At 38.6% G+C, this 18,855-nt stretch overlaps 2 protein-coding genes across 6 annotated transcripts in view; both read right to left on the bottom strand.

Moving 5' to 3' along the window:
- Positions 1 to 188: 188 nt before the first annotated feature.
- Positions 189 to 15,964, bottom strand: brca2 (BRCA2 DNA repair associated). The gene is made up of 27 exons (XM_059331709.1): positions 15,812 to 15,964; positions 15,351 to 15,449; positions 14,343 to 14,576; positions 14,076 to 14,139; positions 13,656 to 13,702; positions 13,535 to 13,563; positions 13,302 to 13,413; positions 13,167 to 13,222; positions 12,612 to 12,702; positions 11,777 to 12,448; positions 6,799 to 11,661; positions 6,422 to 6,520; positions 6,264 to 6,333; positions 5,564 to 6,054; positions 5,287 to 5,477; positions 4,995 to 5,182; positions 4,684 to 4,854; positions 3,960 to 4,332; positions 3,699 to 3,854; positions 3,041 to 3,188; positions 2,855 to 2,967; positions 2,573 to 2,771; positions 2,311 to 2,477; positions 2,043 to 2,181; positions 1,707 to 1,963; positions 922 to 1,065; positions 189 to 833 (listed from the first exon to the last, which is right to left on the bottom strand). Exons 2-27 carry the CDS (start codon positions 15,403 to 15,405, stop codon positions 489 to 491), a joined length of 9,474 nt encoding a protein of 3,157 aa, XP_059187692.1. The 5' UTR covers positions 15,406 to 15,449; positions 15,812 to 15,964; the 3' UTR covers positions 189 to 488.
- Positions 15,965 to 17,390: 1,426 nt separating this feature from the next.
- Positions 17,391 to 18,855, bottom strand: part of LOC131969709 (protein furry homolog) — a 56,352-nt gene continuing 54,887 nt past the window's right edge. For all 5 annotated transcript variants that reach the window (XM_059330865.1, XM_059330866.1, XM_059330867.1 and 2 more), the window contains one exon: positions 17,391 to 18,849. In XM_059330865.1, the coding sequence (XP_059186848.1) occupies positions 18,591 to 18,849 (259 nt within the window). In that variant the 3' untranslated portion in view covers positions 17,391 to 18,590. The remainder of the gene's footprint in view (positions 18,850 to 18,855) is intronic.

Here is an 18,855-nt window from a genome sequence, read left to right as displayed (position 1 = left end):
TATAAATATATAATTTTACAGTAGATTGACAGAGCAACAGATTTTTACCAATTTAAAAAAAGTTGTCAATATCAACCTAATAGTTATAAATCATCTTATACAAAATACTTTGTGACAAATCTTTATCATGGCATTTAGAATCAGTTTTCTTTGTTCAGATTTAATACCTTGTAAACCATTTATCATAAATTTGGTATTTTTTTGCATCACAATTTAACACAAATATGAGATAATGGTGCTAAACTGAAGGAATGCAAGTCTAAATTTGTTTAATTTATTGAACTTTACAAACAACAGATTAAGAGGAAGAATGTAGAACAGTATGAAGTGATGACATGATTTTACTAATGTGAAGTGATTTCACCTTTTTAATGGTTCCAGTGAAACAACAAAAACAACCACAGGATATATAACATATGCAGCATTTACACTCATTTGTACGGGTTTTTTTTTTTTTACAAGTTACAGTCTTATGTACCTACAGTAAATCACCAACGCAGTGCCTGGGTGTCAATCATAGCCAGTTCCTCATCATTCACCCATTCATCCTCTACTGGTGATTTGACAGGTTTGCAGGCTGGAGTCTGTACAGTTTTTAAAGTGCTAGGTGTCTCAGACCTCCGCGGGGCGTTGAAAGTCTTATTTACATATGGGGAAGCCACAGAGCCCAGAACGGAGAGAGGTGGTGGGGACGGGATCCGAGAGAGATAATCCAAAGCTCTCTTCCTTTTCAGGGAGACAGGGTCTTTCTCTGTTGAACAGTTTGCTGCAGGAGGTTTCCTGCTTACAGGTGTGAAAGATCCAAGGCTTCTGACCGACTGCTGAGATGTCACCTGCATAAAAAAAAAGACATTTAAATTTTTAATCAATATGAAGTGGTTACGAGAGCAAATGCATCAGACAGCAAGTGCATAAACTCACACTTGTTTTTGTGTCTTGTTTTACGATCGTTGCAGAAGCTGCGGTTCGTGTTTGAAAAGCTGGAGAGGAGATGGACCCCAGGCCATCAGAACTGATTAAACGGGAAAGCTCCTCCTCAGCAACTGGAAAGAAGTTCTCCTGACCCTGTAAAAAATATGAAAATTATAGTTGTCATTTCAATATTTTACACCACTTTACTGTATCCAAACCATTAAGACAGAGCAAAGTAAGATGATAAAGCTCATGTGGTTCAGGTCAGTCAATACTAATCCGAGCATTAGTCCATTACATACCTCGGCACTCACACCTAACCATTAAACTGTATGTCTTGTGTCTGTTTGCAGTTTTTTATTTGTGTTTAATTCAGTGCTGATCAATGTAAGTTTATTTCTTTTCAAGTGTGAAATAAAGACAATCAAGGTATAAAATACTTGTGAGAGGTCATTATGAGAAGCCACAGACTAAAATGTTGCCATTTTATCACATTTTCAACAAATGTAATTCCAATGGTGTTCAGCACAACTTCTAAGGTTAGCATGAAAAAAGTTAATATCTGAGAAAGATAGCTGTTCATATTCAGTAATTCCAATTCCATTAACCATATTCTGCACCAGCACCTTGTTTGAATTCCAACTAATGCAATTGTGATCTTTTTGATCATGAAGCACTTTGGCTGGGAGAGCATTCAGCCTTTGATGAATGATGTACCTTTAAATGAGTCAATGGTCAAAACGATTTTTGATGCATCACAGCTGCTTTATAGGTTTGGACTTTTGGCACTTTACCTGGACCAGGTTCCTGAGTTGGCAGAGGGATTCCTGCAGATGAACTTCCTTGGGGTTTGTTGAGAAGACGGTTAGATCTCCAGCGTACACAACAGGAGTGGGAGTTGTGGACTGACCTCTCAGCTGCAGGTTGCTCAGAGCCAACAGGGCACGTGGTTTTACCACATCATCCAAGCCGGACTGAGCAAAGCTGTTGAAACAGCGCACTTTAACAAAGTTCCGTTTCCCATCGGTCAAATAAAATGCAGGGGAAAAACCTGTGTTCAAAAGCACAAACAATAATTTAGTTAACAATATAGTTATAAGCAGAAACAGTTAAGAAAAAAATGTACCTACCTTGTCCATCTACTATACTGATGACATATCCTGTGAGATCAACTTCTCCACACAGCGGCTGGAATTCTGTGTTTTGAAGATCCACAAAATGGGTTGAGACCCTCGGTTGGAAACGTGTTGATAACCATTCCTGAGAGGCCTGAATGATGAAAAAAGAAAAGAAAGGAAGAGCATTTTTTTTTTATCATTATCCTAATTTATTATATTTATTTAAAAACGCTGTATCTGCATTTCATAAGTGTGCTCAAGACGGTTGTTTCTACAGCACCTGCAGGTCCTGAAACTGTGTTTTCTTTGTCCCAGTCAGCTGAACAGTTGTGCTACCACCATGTTTCTTTCCATCCGAAGTGGTGAGGTGATAGACTTTATATCGACAGCCTTCTTTCAGTAAAGACTGAAGATCAGAGGAAGGTCGCCAAAGGTTCAACTGGAATACTAAAAACAATACAAAAGCATTACTATAATTCAGTATTTGAAGACACAATAAAGTAACCACAGTGCATATGAAATATAGAAGAACAAAGACACACCACTGCTGGGCTGGCCCATGGAGTCAGCGAGGCAGAGTCTCCACACATGTGTAACGTCTCGCTTGGGACAGCTTCCTTCACTGTCCTCTGCATTCTGTAAAGCTTGGCGGTAGCGTTCCTGCAGTTCAGCCTGTTTCTTCTCCATCAGAGAGCTCCTGTAGGTACGTAGAGTCTCCAACTGCTCATCACTCAAATGAGCCTTGGACATGCAAGTGAAACAGGAGTACACTGAAAACTCTATTCTTGAGAGAAATTAAATGTGTAAAGTGAATTTCTTCTCACCTCAAGGTAAGCAGGGTCATCCCCCACTGCTTCATAGAGCTCCTCTCCATCTTGAAGACTTGCAATATCCTGACTACCGATTGTCCGTCTTCTACGTTGAGGTTTGTTATTACCTGAAGATGATAATATGTTAAAACTTAAATCAATATCAAACTGTACCTAACATGCTAAAAACATGATTCCTACCTTTGTCCTCCTTTTCAAATTCTGCTTGAATCTTGGCAAATAGGATCTCCATAGCTTTTTGTTTTTGGTTGTTGTATCTCCTCGCCTCCTTTTCTTCTGCACGCACAGAACGGAACACAACACCTCCATCTGGTTTCCTCTCCATCCACTGGATAATGTGACAAACAGTCAAAATGGATCATTAAGATTCATGATTCAAGATTAACTTTATTGTCCCACAGAGTGAGAAATGTGTCACATTTTCATACAATAATGGTAATAATACATGAATAAATAACATAGCAAGGGTCTAAAATTACTTAGGCAAACAGAGAAAACAAACACCTCACTAAGAACAAAAAAATCCTTAAATTAAAACATGGAACATCCAGTGTCCATCCTCCATTTGCAATTATTTAAGTTTTATCGACATGATAAATTGATTTTTAAGTCATTAATTTGCTCAAGGTCTTCTGAACTTCTGACCAGAGGACAGGACCTGGTACTCTGGGTGTATAATATGGAATTTATCACTAATTATTCTATTGGCATGTCTTAGAGTAGCCTATTTGTAAGTAGACAGCAAGAACATATGATGTTTGACAAATAATCTCTGATGCAGTTACAATCAGCTTCCACAAATAGCAATAACAACATGTCCATGCAAGACAGAACACACCTGTATAGGGTAACTTCTCAATATGATAATGTCCACACATCCTACTGGTCCTCCACTGCTGTACAAACAGGAGACAGGAAGCAGGAATGGCCGTGGATCCCTGTAAAATCCCAATTTGGCATCCCATCGTGTTGGTCTGCTGCTATTGGCACAAATCTAAGCAGGAACAATTAATAAGTCAACTTATTTGTTTGCCTTCTGAACAGACTGAAGAAATTGTTGCCTCATTCTTAAAATAGCTTTATCATAAAGTACATTTACCTTTAACATGAGAGATTCAGGTGCCTCCAGAGGGGAGCAAGCATCTTGTGATCCCACCAGCTGAGCCCCATGGATGATCAACTTCCCGCCGACAGCCACTCGACCTTTGTGAAGCATGGCCGTCAAAGGTTCATCCAGCTGGGCTTTAATGGCATACCATCCATCTGTCAGCCAGACAACTGCAGATGGGTTTTCAACCTTTGCATTAGCACCTTGTGGAGTCTTGGTGTCACTGGAACGCTGCCTGTTTGGAGAGTGACCCCTGGAGACGACCCCACTAACACAGAGGACCAGGGTTTTAGCTGCGGTGTCGTCCTTTTCCATAATCTTTCTCAGAGCTGGCCTGCGGCTGTGGTCCACCTCTACATCATATCTGAAACACGAAAAATAAAATAAATGCATTTAAATAAAATTACATTAAAATATGTATCATTTAAAAATACAAATACATTTTGATTATCTTGTTTATATTTTATATATATATATATATATATATATATATATATATTTAAGTTAATTTCCTAACTAAATGTCTATAAAATGTCATGCTGTCCAGCTTTTAAATGATAAAGAAAAAATGAAAGTGGGCAATGTGTAATACTTCTGGGATATATTTAAACACATTTTGCAACAAGATGTGTAGATGCCTCGTTAAAATGCATGATAAAATTAGCTTAAACTAATGAAACACACTGAAACCAACATAAGATATAATCCTACATACCTGTACTTCAGTTGGAGGAGGACCTGCTCTGGAGTGAGGCAGAGGCCACCCATTGTTTCTGGAAATGATCTCTCCATTGAGGCTTGCTTCCACACAATCCATCGGTAGTGATTGTACACCCACCCCTCACTGATCAGTTTAGGATCCACACCTGGGGTGTCGCATAATGCTCTGTGGACAGTGTAGAACTCAATTATATTATTCATTACAATCAGTCTGCAGTTGCAGATACCAATATACAATTGGTTTTCAAACATTATAATAGGATTGACATTTCAAAAACTGATTTAAACACAAATCAAATGTAATACCTATAAAACTCTTCTTTCCCTGCTGTCCCATCCTTGCTGGGGATCAGCCATCCTCCATCAGCAAGCTGAACACCACCTCCATCTATAACCGCCTCCCGTTTGATGAACAGCGGTATTTCAAAGCGAAAAGATTCTGCAATCTCACTGGTGATCTCATACACATGCTGATGAACTCCATGTCCATACAGCTGGAAATCAACAAGATGAACATGTCAAAAAGCTGGTTACATGACAGTGATATCTTATTTTTTTTTACCAAATACAACAGAATTCACTGACAAACAGTTCTTGCCTGTTTTTGGGTGTATCTTCCAGGAGGCTTTCCATTGACTGCAGCTTTAAACGGGGTCCTCGACACTCCTGAGGTTTTGGTCAGAAACAAACTACCTGGTAAAGGTCGAATAGTCTGGCGCTTCTTTTTCCTGATCCTCATATCTTGCATGTCTCGTGCCAGCTCTACATTATGAAGATTCTGAAACATGTCTGTAGACCATAAACACATTATTATTTTCACTCTATTTAGTATTTACATTGTATCAAACAGACTTCATCCAAAAAGGTTACTGCACCTTGGTTTCGGGACAATGTGTCCTCCACACATGCTGCCTCTAGAGCAGAGTCCTCTGATCCACAGCCAACAGGACACTTTTGATTATTCATCAGATCATCATTTGTACTGTCAGCCAAGGCCACCGACTGAATATCTTCTTTGCTTTTGTTTCCAGTTAAATCTGTAGTGCTTTGTGTTTTTTTAGTGGGCGGTACATAAGTGTTGCTGTTAAAGGGCATTGCAGAGAGATGGTGGTGTTTATCCTCTTGTGGTTTAGAGGAGCTCTCTTCGACAAAAGTTCTTTGTTTCTTGAACGGAGGAACAAATGCAGAAGGTGTTCTTATGTTGTCCTTGAGCGCTGTATTGTTGTGTCTTTCAGTCTTTGTATTCTTGTGGAATGGAGGAACAAATGTTGGTGTTTTTGAATGTGCAGATCTGCTTTCTCCTGGTGTTGAAAGTTTTGTTGGTGTTGTCCTTTGTAGTATGGTTTCCACATAGTTTTTTCCATTCCTGTAAGACAGACGAACATCAGTAATAACCTACAACCTTGATTCAAGATAGTCCAGTTTGAGCATTAGATATCTTGTCTTAGCAAATCATTTGTTCTTTATTAATTTGAACGTAGGTTACAAATGATTTTCACGGCATCTGAACTATTTCTTGAGTAGAGTTATACGTAATTTTCTTAAAACATGGTCAACAATTCAAAGACAACTTACCTGTGTGGTCTTGTGATGCTTGGATGGAGAGAGGTGCTGTACTTGAAAACCCTCCTGTCTTTCATTACACCTTAAAAATAAATACAGATTAGGACTATTTAACTTATGAGACCAAATGTGCATTATTTAGATAATGTGTTACACTGCTAGTGATTTACCATTTGGACAACTTTTTTCTGGTCGGAGTGTTGAACCTGTTGGACTATCAACAGTCCTGTCAAATTCTTCCAGTAATCGTCTTTTCAGGGGAGGCTGACCTAGAAGATTTCAATGGAGAGAGTTACAGCTTAAGCTTAGCGATATACAAGCATTCAGTTAGTCAAAATAATGGTTTATTTGCGGTATGAGAACAATCTGTTAAACTTCAAACTGTGGTGAAATAATGTTGTTCTTCAAATTCATAAGATCTGAAAACATTTTAAGTATATGTGCTAGCGAACTAACACAAGATCTGAAAACATTGAGACAATATGTGCATCATTAACAAGAAACTATCATAGGCTACTACTTTTTGATTTACAATACAGACACTTACTAGTCATATCTGGGTCCTCTACTGGTCTTTTCTCTGTCCTTGTTTGTTCCTCTACAGAACTGTGGCTGGATTTAGCGTTTTCTTGCACATTTTCGAAGGTCATTGAGAGACTTTGGCCAGCGAGACTTTCATCCTCTAACAAAGCTTTAGTGCAGTCCAGAGCTTCCTGGGCTAAAAACCTCTGCTGGGTTTCTGTGCAGCCACTTAGGTTAAGTGACTGAATTTTTAGAACTGAAGACTCTTGGTGCCTTTTGACCTTAGATACCTCGCTGCTGCTTGTCTGATTTATTTCATAGTCCAAAATACTTGACATTTCCTCTTCGGGGCTGCCATGAAGGTTGCCGACCCCTGCTGGGGTGACTTTGCCTTGTTTTGACTTAAATGCACTCGGGTGCCTCTTGTCTTTGTAACTACAACCAGGTACACTTGGATTTTGAAGAATTTCATTTCCATGGCCAGTTCCTTGAAAAGAGGTTAGAGATTTAACTCTCTGAGGCACGTTGCTGTCAATGGCTGTAGTGAGATTACACTTTACTTCTGATGGATCTGACTTATTAGTGTCATGTGGGCTTGAGTGTAGGGTTGAATCATAGCACTCCCCATCAAATTCTGTCAAAAGGTTGTTTGCTTTTAACAGACTTGTCTTTGACACATGAACTTTTTCTCCTCCAGCAGTTGTGAAACCACACTGCATTTTCTCTGTATTTTCAGCGTTGTCTTGCTGCTTGTCACTGTTCCTTTTATCTGAGCTCTCTGCACTTAAACTGATGTCACTGAAGAGAGCTTTCGCCTTCTGCAGGGCCTCAGATGAAAATGCCACTGGGTTACGACTGGCTGAAAGAATTCCACATTTCCTGGGAGGTGGACCAGGGACTGCCATCTTGGAATGTGTTGGTTTTACACCATTCTCTTCTCCTTCACATTCACTCAACAGAGTTTTTGCTTTCTTGAGGGCTGCAGATGAAATAGTAACTCCTTTTCCACTGGCTGTCTGAAATCCACCATTCTGTGGTGAAGGAGTTTCTTCTTTTTGTTTGATCAGAGGTGTTACAGGTGCTAGACTTTTCTTATGTTTTCCAGACATGTCATTATTAGCATCCATGATGTTACAGTTCTCGAAGAAAGCATCTGCTTCTTGCATTGCTTTTACTGAAATAGAACCATCATCAGTTTCTTCAAGAAGGGTTTTTGCTTTCAACAGACTTTTCTGTGACACATGAACTTTTGCTCCCCCTGCAGTTGTGAAACCACAATGCATGTTCTCTGTATTTTCAGCATTGTCTTGTTTGTTGTCATTGATCTTTGCATCAGAGATCTCTGCAGTGAAACTGATGTCACTGAAGAGAGCTTTTGCCTTCTGAAAAGCTTCAGCCGACAGAGCCACTGGCTTACCACTGGCTGCAAGAAATCCAGTAGTACTAGGAAGTGGACCAGGAACTGGAATCTTGAAATCTGTTGGTTTTACACCGTTTTCATCCTCAGCTCCTTCACATTCACTTAACAGAGTTTTTGCTTTCTTTAGGGCTGCAGATGAAATAGTAACCCCTTTGCCGCTGGCTGTCTGAAATCCACCATTCTGTGGAGGAAAGATTTCTTCTTTCTGTTTCAGTCGTTTGTTTGTGTCCTCAATTGTTGCACTTTCATTCAATAGAGACTTTGCTTTTGCCATTGCATCATCAGACACAGACACTTTTTTTCCACTGGCTGTACAGAATCCACCCCCTTTGCTCAATTCATTGTTGGCAGAGGAACTAATGTTCTGTGATGTTGTGCACAACAGGGGAGGAAATTGCTTTATCAAAGATGGGTTTCTGTGTAAAGATGCTGCATTGGTAGAATCCAATGTGTTCTTAAAAACTCCTTTGTTAAGCTTTTCATCGTTCACATTTTCAAAATGAGTGTGTCCATTTCCAGGCTCCTCAGACATGTTTGTCATCCTTTGATCTTGTTTAACTTCTGAAAGGGTTTTCTTTTCAATGCCACTTCCACTCACAGGTGCTACACTTTTCTTATGTTGCACCAACATGTCTTCATTGACATCAATAATGTTCTCACAGTTCTCAAAGAAGGCATCTGCTTCTTGCATTGCTTTTGTTGAAATAGAACCATCATCAAATTCTTCCAAAAGGGTTTTTGCTTTCAGCAGATTTTTCTGTGCCAAATGGACTTTTGCTCCCCCTGCAGTCATGAAACCACAATGCATTTTCTCTGTATTTTCAGCACTGTCTTGTTTCTTATCACTGTGCCTTGTGTCTGGGCTCTTAGCACTGAAAGTGATGTCACTAAAGAGAGCTTTTGCCTTCTGGAGGGCCTCCGCTGACAGTGCCACTGACTTTCCACTAGCTGCAAGAAATCCACTTTTCCTGGGAGGTGGAGTAGGAACTGGCATCTTGGAATGATTTGGTTTTACACCGTTTGTATCCTCATCCCCTTCACATTCACTTAACAAGAATTTTGCTTTCTTGAGAGCTGCAGATGAAATTGCAACTCCTTTTCCACTGGCTGTCTGAAACCCTCCATTTTTAGGTGCTGAAACTTGAATTTGATTTGTGAGTTTACCTGTTCCTAAAGCATCTTCTTTTTGTTTCAGCTGTTTGTTTGTGTCCTCAACTGTATGAAAGTCATTGAAAAGAAGCTCTGCTTTTTTCAGCGCATCAGCTGACATGGATACTTTCTTCCCACTGGCTGTACAAAATCCACCACCATTGCTCAATCCATTGATGGCAGGGGAGTCAATATTTTTGGATGGTTTACATGAGAGAGATGAAAGTCCCTTTGCAATCGACGGCGTGTTTCCATGGAAAGAAGCTGCACTTGTTAAAGCCAGTGTATTATTAAAACCAAAAGTGTCAATCTCCACATTATGTTGAATAACCTCTGTATGGCTTGCAGCTGGTCCAGCATTCACATTTTCAAACTCATCCAGATTCTTGTTACATTTTCGAGGGCTTTCCTTAGGACTGACACTTCCAGGCAAGGGTTCTATGCTCTTTGCATGTTTTACTGACACACCAGTGTTACTGGCCATTGCATCACAGTCTCTGAAGAAAGCATCTGCGTCTTGCATAGCTTTTGCTGAAATAGAAATATCTTTCCCACTGGCCATCTGGAACCCACTGTGATGTGTGGTTTTGTCTGTTTTGATGTTTTTCAAACTTTTTGTTGCATCTCTAATGCCTGTGGTCTGTTGGTCTGAAGAGGCATCCTTTGTGTTGGAAAAACAGCCCTGAATCCCCTCCTCAGCATCAGTACCACAACCAGAGAATTTTGAATTATCCTCCTTATGATGCAAAAGGTAACCAGAAGGATTAACTACACTGCTCTTAAGCAATGTTTTAGCATCAGTTTTGTTGCTTTGCTTGTTTTCTGATTCTTGACTTGTCACAAGATTCTCCTCTAAATCTGCAAACAAAGCTCTAGCTTTGCTCAGACACTTCTTTGAAACTCTCAAAACATTTCCTCCTGCAGTTTTAAATCCCACACCAAGCATTAAAGGATTTTTGCTCTCCAGTTTGCTTCTTTCAGTGTGCCCAGCTTTGTCAAGACTTTTGGGTTCAGCCGACATAATACTGCTACTGCCTTCAGAGATGTGCTTTGAAGACGAAGATACATGTACAGAGGAGGGATGTTCTTTTTTCATTGCACTTGACAATGACAAATCAGTGGATTTACTGGTGACGTTGAAGGTTTCACATTTTGTTTTACTATATGAAGCTAATGACATACTGTCTTGCATCACAGTTAGCTTTTCAGCTTCTGAACTAAAACTGTCATCAAAATCTATACCTGAAAGAAAATCAGGGTCAAGTTCTTTGTCAGCTTTTTGGGGAGAGGTGGCATTACCTTGAGATTGTTTTGGCTTTGCAGTTTTAAACTGTGTAAATTCAAACTGGCTCTCTGCATCTTCCAAGAGAGTGCACAGCTCAGTCACATCAGCTTTTTGTGAAGCTGTTAAGTGGCAGCTGGTATACTCATTTTTTTCACTTGAAGAAAGCCACTGGTTGGTGGTTTGATTTTTCACTTTAGTGGGCTTGTCACTTAAAGTTATTTCCCCTTCTGTCTCTTCAAAGAGCCGCTTGGCTATCTCCAGGTTGGCTGAAGAAATGTGTATACCCTTATTTGAAGCTGTTTTGAATCCTGATGCATGGGCGGAAGGGAGGGAAGCTGTTGTTTTCTCCGGCAGACTGCCACAAACTTCACCATTAAGTGGAATGCAATTAATGTTATCGACAGTTCCATTTGCACTGCTGGGTAGTTGTATTGATGTGCTCTCTATTTGCAACACACTCCCTTTGCCAGGTCCAGGTGTCTGGCTTTCCTTGATTACACTGGACAGCTTGGCTTCCGTATCAGTTTCCTGTAAAATACTATCTAAATCTGAATGTCCATTTCCTTTGCTCGTAGATGTGAAAGGAGTGGTCCTGTGGATATCAGTTTTTAGGCCAGTCCTCAGTTCACTCTGACCTTTGATCTCTAAGCTGGGAAGAATAAATGATGGGGTAGTCATGTGAGTGTTATCTGCCACAGCAGACTGGAATCCACTGTCACTTATTGTGCCATCATAGGTAGAGGTATTATGATGAGTGGTCGAAACATGTCTTCTGATACTGGCGTCTTCACAGTCATGGTGAAAGTTTACTTGCATTGCTTTCTCCTTAGCTTTTTTCATGGCTGACAGGCAAGCTGATGGAGAGAAGCCATTTCGTGGAGTATCCTCTGCTTTCTTACTCGGTTTACAGGAGCCTGACATTTGACTGAAGTCTTGTGCAAAATCTTTGCAAAGCTGCGACATATCAAGATCCTGGAATTTTGCTTGAACAGAGGGAGGTAGGTTCCCCAACTGCTTCACATTAACTTCTTGCCCTGAAATAAAGCAAGATGACAAAAGGGATAAATAAAAGTCACTGTAGAAAAAAGGCTTTACAAACTGAATGTATTATAGCACATTTACAATTTACATGCATGAGAGATGTGTTACCAGTATCGAGAATCCCTGGGGATGAGTCCATCATGGTGTGAGATGGTGTTTCTTTTCCTTGACCTTGCGATTTTGAAGTATCAAGAGTGTAAACAAATGTTCTCTTTTTCATAGTAAATCCAGAGTTTGTGGGTTTCGTGGTTGGTTTCTGGGGGTGGCCAGAATCCGAGTCGCTCTGCAATCGTTCTATTAAAATACTGTTTTTCACTTGTGTGACAGGACTATTATCACGGCAAGAAGAGTCCACAGTATAAGGTGGAATTTCAGATAAACTCAAGGGAGACCACTGGGTGATTCCAACATCTCCGGTTTTCAACGGTGGGGATGAGAGATGTCTGCCAGGTTCTTGATCAGCTGTTTTCTGTTCATTGAATGCAGAATTGTTTGTTGTTGAGATGTCTGCCGAGCTGCAGCCTTGGTCTTTTGTCGAAATGATTTGCTTTCTTTTGATCCTGTCAGTTTTCACTTTTCTCAGTGCTGAATTACTGTTGGTGAAAAATATAGACAGAGCATTTTCAGCTCCTTCAAGAACACTTGCAACTGTTCTGCGAACATCTTCTTCTTCAATGGCATCTGGTAGTTTCTGTTTCCAAACACCGTCACTCTGATTCAGGGAGCTCTGAGGGGATTCGTGCAACTCTGGGCTCTGACCCGGCTCAGGGGAAACGGCACCTGTTGATGATACAGAAGAGCAATCAGTAAAACTTTGCATTAAGTTTGGGGTTAAAGAAGCCTGTGCAACACCGAACAAATCTGCTGCAATGTGTAGTAATTCATATTCAGAGCTACTGCAACATTTTGGATATCAGCAAATTGTGAAGAAAAAACACAACACCTTGGGGAACAGAAGGGATTTCATTGCTTTTAGGTGACACCACTTCAACTCTGGATGCATTTGAAAGAGACGGGAAAAGCTTCCGTACAAACTGAGAAAGACGAGACAGAAAAATAGAGTTTTAGAAGCAATTTCAAATGTCACACCTGCTTATTCTTGTGTTTACTTCACTGGTATGGTTGAATTAAAACTAGAGAAAATTAATTTACTAATTTACCATTAGAAAAAAAATCTAATACTTTCAGGAAAATATGGAAATCATTTATATCCCATTTTTCTATGATCACTGGATTAAAAATTGGAGTGGGATAGGGAGTTTCAGGGAGCAGACAGGTGTGCTTTATTGTATATAATGCACAGAACTTGCTAAATTTAATTAAGAGTTATAAAACAAAACAAACAAAATCAATGAGAATATGTGCCTTCTCTCTTGTTTCCTCATCTATTGACTTTCGATTTAATATGAAACAATTTAGAATAGTCAATGTATTATATCGTTTACAGACCATACAGAGATATATCTGTTGAATGTTTGGGTCCTGTTTAGGTACTCACAACAACAGTTTTGTCTGTAGAAACACTCACTGGGCAGGGACTCTCATCAGATTTAGCTATAAAATTCAGAAAGACAGTTATTTAACAAATCACATTTACAGATGTTTAAAACAAGCAACCGTGTCTTTTGCTTACATAAAATCAGGGTGGACGGTACTGCTGGTGGGGTATTGAGAGAACTGGTCCATGACATATCATGATGAATCTGAGCTCCGAGACTTTCAGATATATGTTTACTGTAGCTAACCTGTATTATTAAAAAAAGAACAATATAAAAAGAGAAAAAACCTTAATGTTATCCATTACTCCAGATTCACATACTGTCATTTTCTTATAGAACAATCATTGTTAGATTTTAATGTACTTACTGGAGATTTTTGGGGGGTATGAAGCAGATCTGTACAAATGACAAAAGCAAAAAAAGTGATGATCAAATATTTGTTCAGACAGTATTCAAGCTGATGAAATGCATATCCATTTGCAGCTCACCAAAGCTGTCCTCAGGCTGAAATCCTCCATATTTCACACCTGGGATCCTATGAAAAATGGATGATGATGTCAAATTCTACCACAGTGACAATTAAAGTAACTTTGGTAAAATTACCTTCAAAATAGCTCCATTAACACTGGGTGGTAATAGATTTTAGTTCTGAACTTATGAGTCTCTTCTCAAAGAGCAATTATCTACTGTCATTATTATATAACATCTTTAAAATAAAAAAGTGTTAGCAGCTACAGACATTTAATAAGAACTATGCAAAAATGAATTTTGAATAAAAAATAAAAATAAAAAAAAATAAAAATAAAAATATATATATATATATATATATATATATATATATATAAATATATATAATTTGTCTTTCAAACATAACAATAACAGTTAAGTGTCAGAGTTTTTGCACTCACCCCTCTTTTGATGTACGAAACAAACATGGACTTTGTGCTGCAGTCCAGGGCAATGTCTCTTTTTCTAGGATGTATCATAAAGAAATTATAATTATTATTCTGAGATATAACATCAACGTAAATTATCAACACAGACACAAGTAGGTTACTTTATAGAAATTAATTTACAATGTCTGCAGACATCCATATTCCAGCTTAGCTTCAGTTTGTGCCATGTGCTAGACATTGCATAAATACATCAACAGTCAAACTTTAATCAAACATTACCTTGTTCACCATTGAACGACTGCTCATCCTCAGTTTCAGGAGACACAGGTCGATTGTGTCTGAAAACTTTGGGGGTTGAAAACAGCTGACTGTCTACTGCAGCTCTGTCAAAAGGTGTTTTAAAATTTCCCTCCTGGTTAGCACACAGCTCATCTTGATCAGAGACATTTTCCTCATTAGTGAATGATTGAGCTGTCAGTGCCTCAAACCAGTCCGGATCCAATGGTCCCAGCTCTGAAATTGGGAAATGAAATGTGGTTCAACACAATATAAGTAAGGGTAATGCATTAAAACAGTCCTGCAACATAAACAAATCTTTGGGTATCTTAAAATGCTCATGTTTTACTGCGACAAAACATGTAAACAGAGTCGTCCAACTCGTCACACTGTTAAAATAATCGCCTATGTAATTTTTTGACAAAATTACTTTTTTTTGCCTAAATCATCTCCTCATGACGCCGGCCACCAATAGTAAAATCTCCTACATCCTCAGTTGATCAGATCATGTGATTTTACCCCTTTAAGATCATCACTTCTTTGACAATTTGCCACATTCATAGGCATCAGATAAGAACCCAGCAAAGATGAGCTAGAGGGAGATTGTTTAGTTATCAGTTTAGTTTATCAGTGTTTTATTGTTGACACTAATATTGGTAACACTTTACTCTGAGGTGTCTACATAAGAGTGACATGAGCGTGTCATAAACATGACATGGGATGTGTCATGAACATTAATGACACTTTGAAGTAACATTAATGCTCATGATACTTGTCATGTCATGTTTCTGACAGACTTGTGTAGACACCTTCAAAATAAAGTGCCATATCTTGCTTAAGTCACAAAGGCATGTTCAAAAAAATTATTTATTTCTCCTAAATTACATAATTTACACACAGTCTTATTACTATGCCAATAGACATCCTTTGTTACAAGTTTTTTGTGTTTCCTGCAAAACTTGAAAAATGAGTTAGGCGATTATTTTAACAGGGTGACGAACAGTTACTTACCTTTCCAGATTTCATCTTTGTATGTGTCGTACATGTGTTTTGAGTGTAAATCCATTCCAGTTGATTTGTGCAATTCCTAAAGTTTGCTATGTGGCACACCTGAGAAGACAAAGCTCTTATCGTGAAACAATTTAAAAACCAGACACCTATCTAACTTTAAGATGAAGGATTTAATACATTCCCTAGGGTGGGCATGGACAGGCTTGCGTTAGCTGCTAACACATTAGCTTAGGTAAACGTTAAGTAACTTGATAGTAAAAACTGCTTAAGGCAAATTGCCCTGAAAGTAGCGTTAACTATCGTTTGATTTAAAACCATAGCAGATGTTATAGTTAGTTGCCATTTTCTAAAAAACAGAGACATTCAAGTTAACTTACATTGAGTGCTAACGTTACTTTGTCAAAAAGAAACGAGACGGCAAAAGTAGATTTAGCTTTGACGTTAACGTTATTTTAACTTACCATGGCCGGGTACGAGTGTTGACGTTCATGTCTCAATGACAGTCTTTATAAAATGTTGACGACGAACCACAAAATCACTTTGTTAAAAACAAACACGGAGACGTCAACCTGATAGCTAGTTTCCCTCAAAACAAACCTCGCGCGCCGCACACCGGAACTCGAATCTGATTTCAAAATAAGAGTCCTGTTTAAATTAAGCTGCATGCTTTTACATTGAAAGGCGACTTATTTCATAAATATTAACCCATAAGAACCCAGACCCATTTATCCTTAAAGGAAAATTATGGGGGATATACCAGAGACCAAGTGGACCACATAGAACACATTTCTGATGTTTTTTAAATACTACCCCTAGATGTCAAAGATCTGTGATGGATGTGACATATGTCACAGTGGCCGTTTACAGTATTTATTTTTTATGATATTTATTTTAATATTAATAAACTTGACACATTTACTGCTTACAGAAACACAAATGTGCCTTTTTCTCTGCACCTCCACAACATATATTAAAATTGTGACATGAATAGTGCTGTTTTACAACAAATTATTTTTTAGATTTGTTTTTAAGTAACAAAATAATAATAAATCAATAATAAATAAAAAACAAATAACAAACCCTAATATGGTTAAATGCAACAAAGGACACCCTATTAACGGATTAGAATTGTTAAATGGGTTTAAACTAAAAAATAAACTTTTTGAAATTAGCTACTTTTTTTAAAGATTTGTTTCCAGTCACACCCACATTTTGGAGAAGTCACATCTTGTCACAGTCACATGACCACCACACCAGGGTGTTGAGTATGTGTCGCTTAGGGGCTTAATGAGTTAAGGTGAAGCATAAAGCTGTAGGCCTATATGGGAGATTCAAGAACATTTAAAGTGTTTGGTACAGCCGTTTCACCGTTGGTTCTTATGGGTTAAGATTATTCTGTAATAATATTTAGCGATTTTACTCGAATCGGTCGCGTTATTTCAATAACAAAGGACACTATACTTACAACTTCAGAGAACATTAATTATCGAAATTAAGTCTTTCGGCCAGATCTTCCGGCTGTATACCAGCTCATCCTCCTAACATATTAACATTGATCCTCCTGTCTATTACAGATATTTGTACAGTCTAAGGTTTCAATGCTTCAGCTGACAGGAAGATATTTTTTGTGGTGTGCAAGTTGAAAATAACGTTGTTGCTGGTCAGGGTTTTAAGATCATGGATTAATTTTGCCTACGTGTTTCCTTGTGAACTATTGAAAAGAAAACATCATTTTTTGCATATTTAAACACACGATTTCAGAAAACTTACATCTTAAGTAATCAACTGAGGGACTCAATGAAAAAAGCTCAAATGCATGCTAAAAGCATGTATCACCCTATATAGCACTGCAATGCATCCTCTTAATTTTAAAGCCACTTCATCACATTTTCTCTATTGGAGGGGCACCCAAGAGGGCACTTTATAATGTTTTATCTGCCATTGAGGCATGACCTTTTTTTTTTTTTTACAGCAATGGCCAGGGCACAAAAGTTCCCATTGTTATCAAACAAAAACAAACAAATGAGATGAAAACCCCAGTTAACAAATGTAAGTTTTATTTTTTTGTTACATAAGTGTACAGAACACATAGTACAGTACATTGCAAAGGCAGTAGTATTTACAAGGCGAGAGGCTACACAAACAGTTCTTGTAGAAGCTTTACAAATATGTAGCTATCTCTTTCATTCTACATGCAACTCAAATTGTAAGTCCATAAAAATACAATCTTCTGAGTCTGAGCAAAGCCCCCATTGCACTATGTACAATTTGTCAGTTAAAATAGTTTCTGTATTTGTTCATAAACATTACTATTACACTTTATAGTACATAGAATCTGCACGCTTGGCAGGTTTAAAGATGAAACAAAATATTTTTTTCTATATATCTAGTCTGATAAATGCACGTTTTTCTATTGCAAATAATATTAAATAATTTACCTAATGGATAAAAGCTGCACAGTTAAAAGGTACAGTAAGATGTCTTAAGTAACAGATGACCCACACAGCAGCATTTGGTGTAGGTTTGGGAGACGTTACAGTAGTTTTGCAGCATGTCAAAGTAGTTTAATGAAATATTTCTGTCAATCAGTATCCATAATTCCATCTCTGATGGTCGTCAGATTTACATCACACACTCGCCCCCACACACAACACAAGCACACACACACACACACACACACACACACACACACACACACACACACACACATACACAAAGACCCGCTACTTCGACCAAACAATGAAGCCTCCTTTTTTTGTATTAACAATGTTCATGTTTTCCAATGCTATGATATTCAAATACATTCTTTCAGGATACAGTAAAAGTATTCCACTTCAGTGTAGGATTGCACATTTTCCCTTGACAATTAAAACAACATAACTGAAGGTGAATCACATAGCTTTGGTATGTCATTTGTTAAATGTGAAAGTTGTTGATCTCAGTAGCAAGTGGTCGCTTTGTGACAAGTTATTAGTGCAATAAAAGCCTACGTTTCTTTGCAACAGCAAAGTCTCTCGTATTTCTAAAAAACAACAGTATTGCTGAACATCTGAAGATGTGGCTTTGTGACATTCTGATGTGCTCTGAGCAAAAAGAGGAAAGGGGGTTTGGTTATTCCCAGGAGAGAGCAGAGTTCTTGTTAACCACTGAGATGATAGCAGCAGCCCCAGACAGGATCAGAGGCTAGACATGGGACAAGGTGCTGGGTTGGAACGGGTGTCAAACGCTGCCAGACCTCCATCATAGTGTCGAGCCTGAAACCCTGGAGTCAGGGAGGAAAGCTGTGATGGCTCGGTAGCCTTGGGCTCGCCGGATCATGTCGCGAATCTCTCCGTTAAGTTCCATCAACTTGACAGAGATTTCTGTCAGGTCCTGTTTTGAGCCCACCAGAGCAAAAGTTCCTGTCTGACCCAAGGTTTGATGTCTGAAGTAGATGTTCAGTAAGGTCTGTACCTCATCCTCAGAGTGGCTGCCAAAGATGTCGTTAGGCCATAGTGTTCTGCAA

Source organism: Centropristis striata, chromosome 4 (assembly GCF_030273125.1).
Source record: "Centropristis striata isolate RG_2023a ecotype Rhode Island chromosome 4, C.striata_1.0, whole genome shotgun sequence".
NCBI lineage: Eukaryota > Metazoa > Chordata > Actinopteri > Perciformes > Serranidae > Centropristis > Centropristis striata.
Note: the sequence above shows the minus strand (reverse complement) of the source record. Positions and strands in the feature narration are given on the sequence as shown.

What these genes read in the sequence shown, in the direction of transcription:
- brca2 (XM_059331709.1), bottom strand. Translation starts at nt 15,405, where the DNA reads ATGGATTTACACTCAAAACACATGTACGACACATACAAAGATGAAATC. An exon ending in CTACAGACAAAACTGTTGTT is followed by an intron (nt 12,703 to 13,166) that starts GTGAGTACCTAA and finishes CGTCTTTCTCAG; the next exon opens with TTTGTACGGAAGCTTTTCCC. An exon ending in AATCCCTTCTGTTCCCCAAG is followed by an intron (nt 12,449 to 12,611) that starts GTGTTGTGTTTT and finishes TATCATCAACAG; the next exon opens with GTGCCGTTTCCCCTGAGCCG.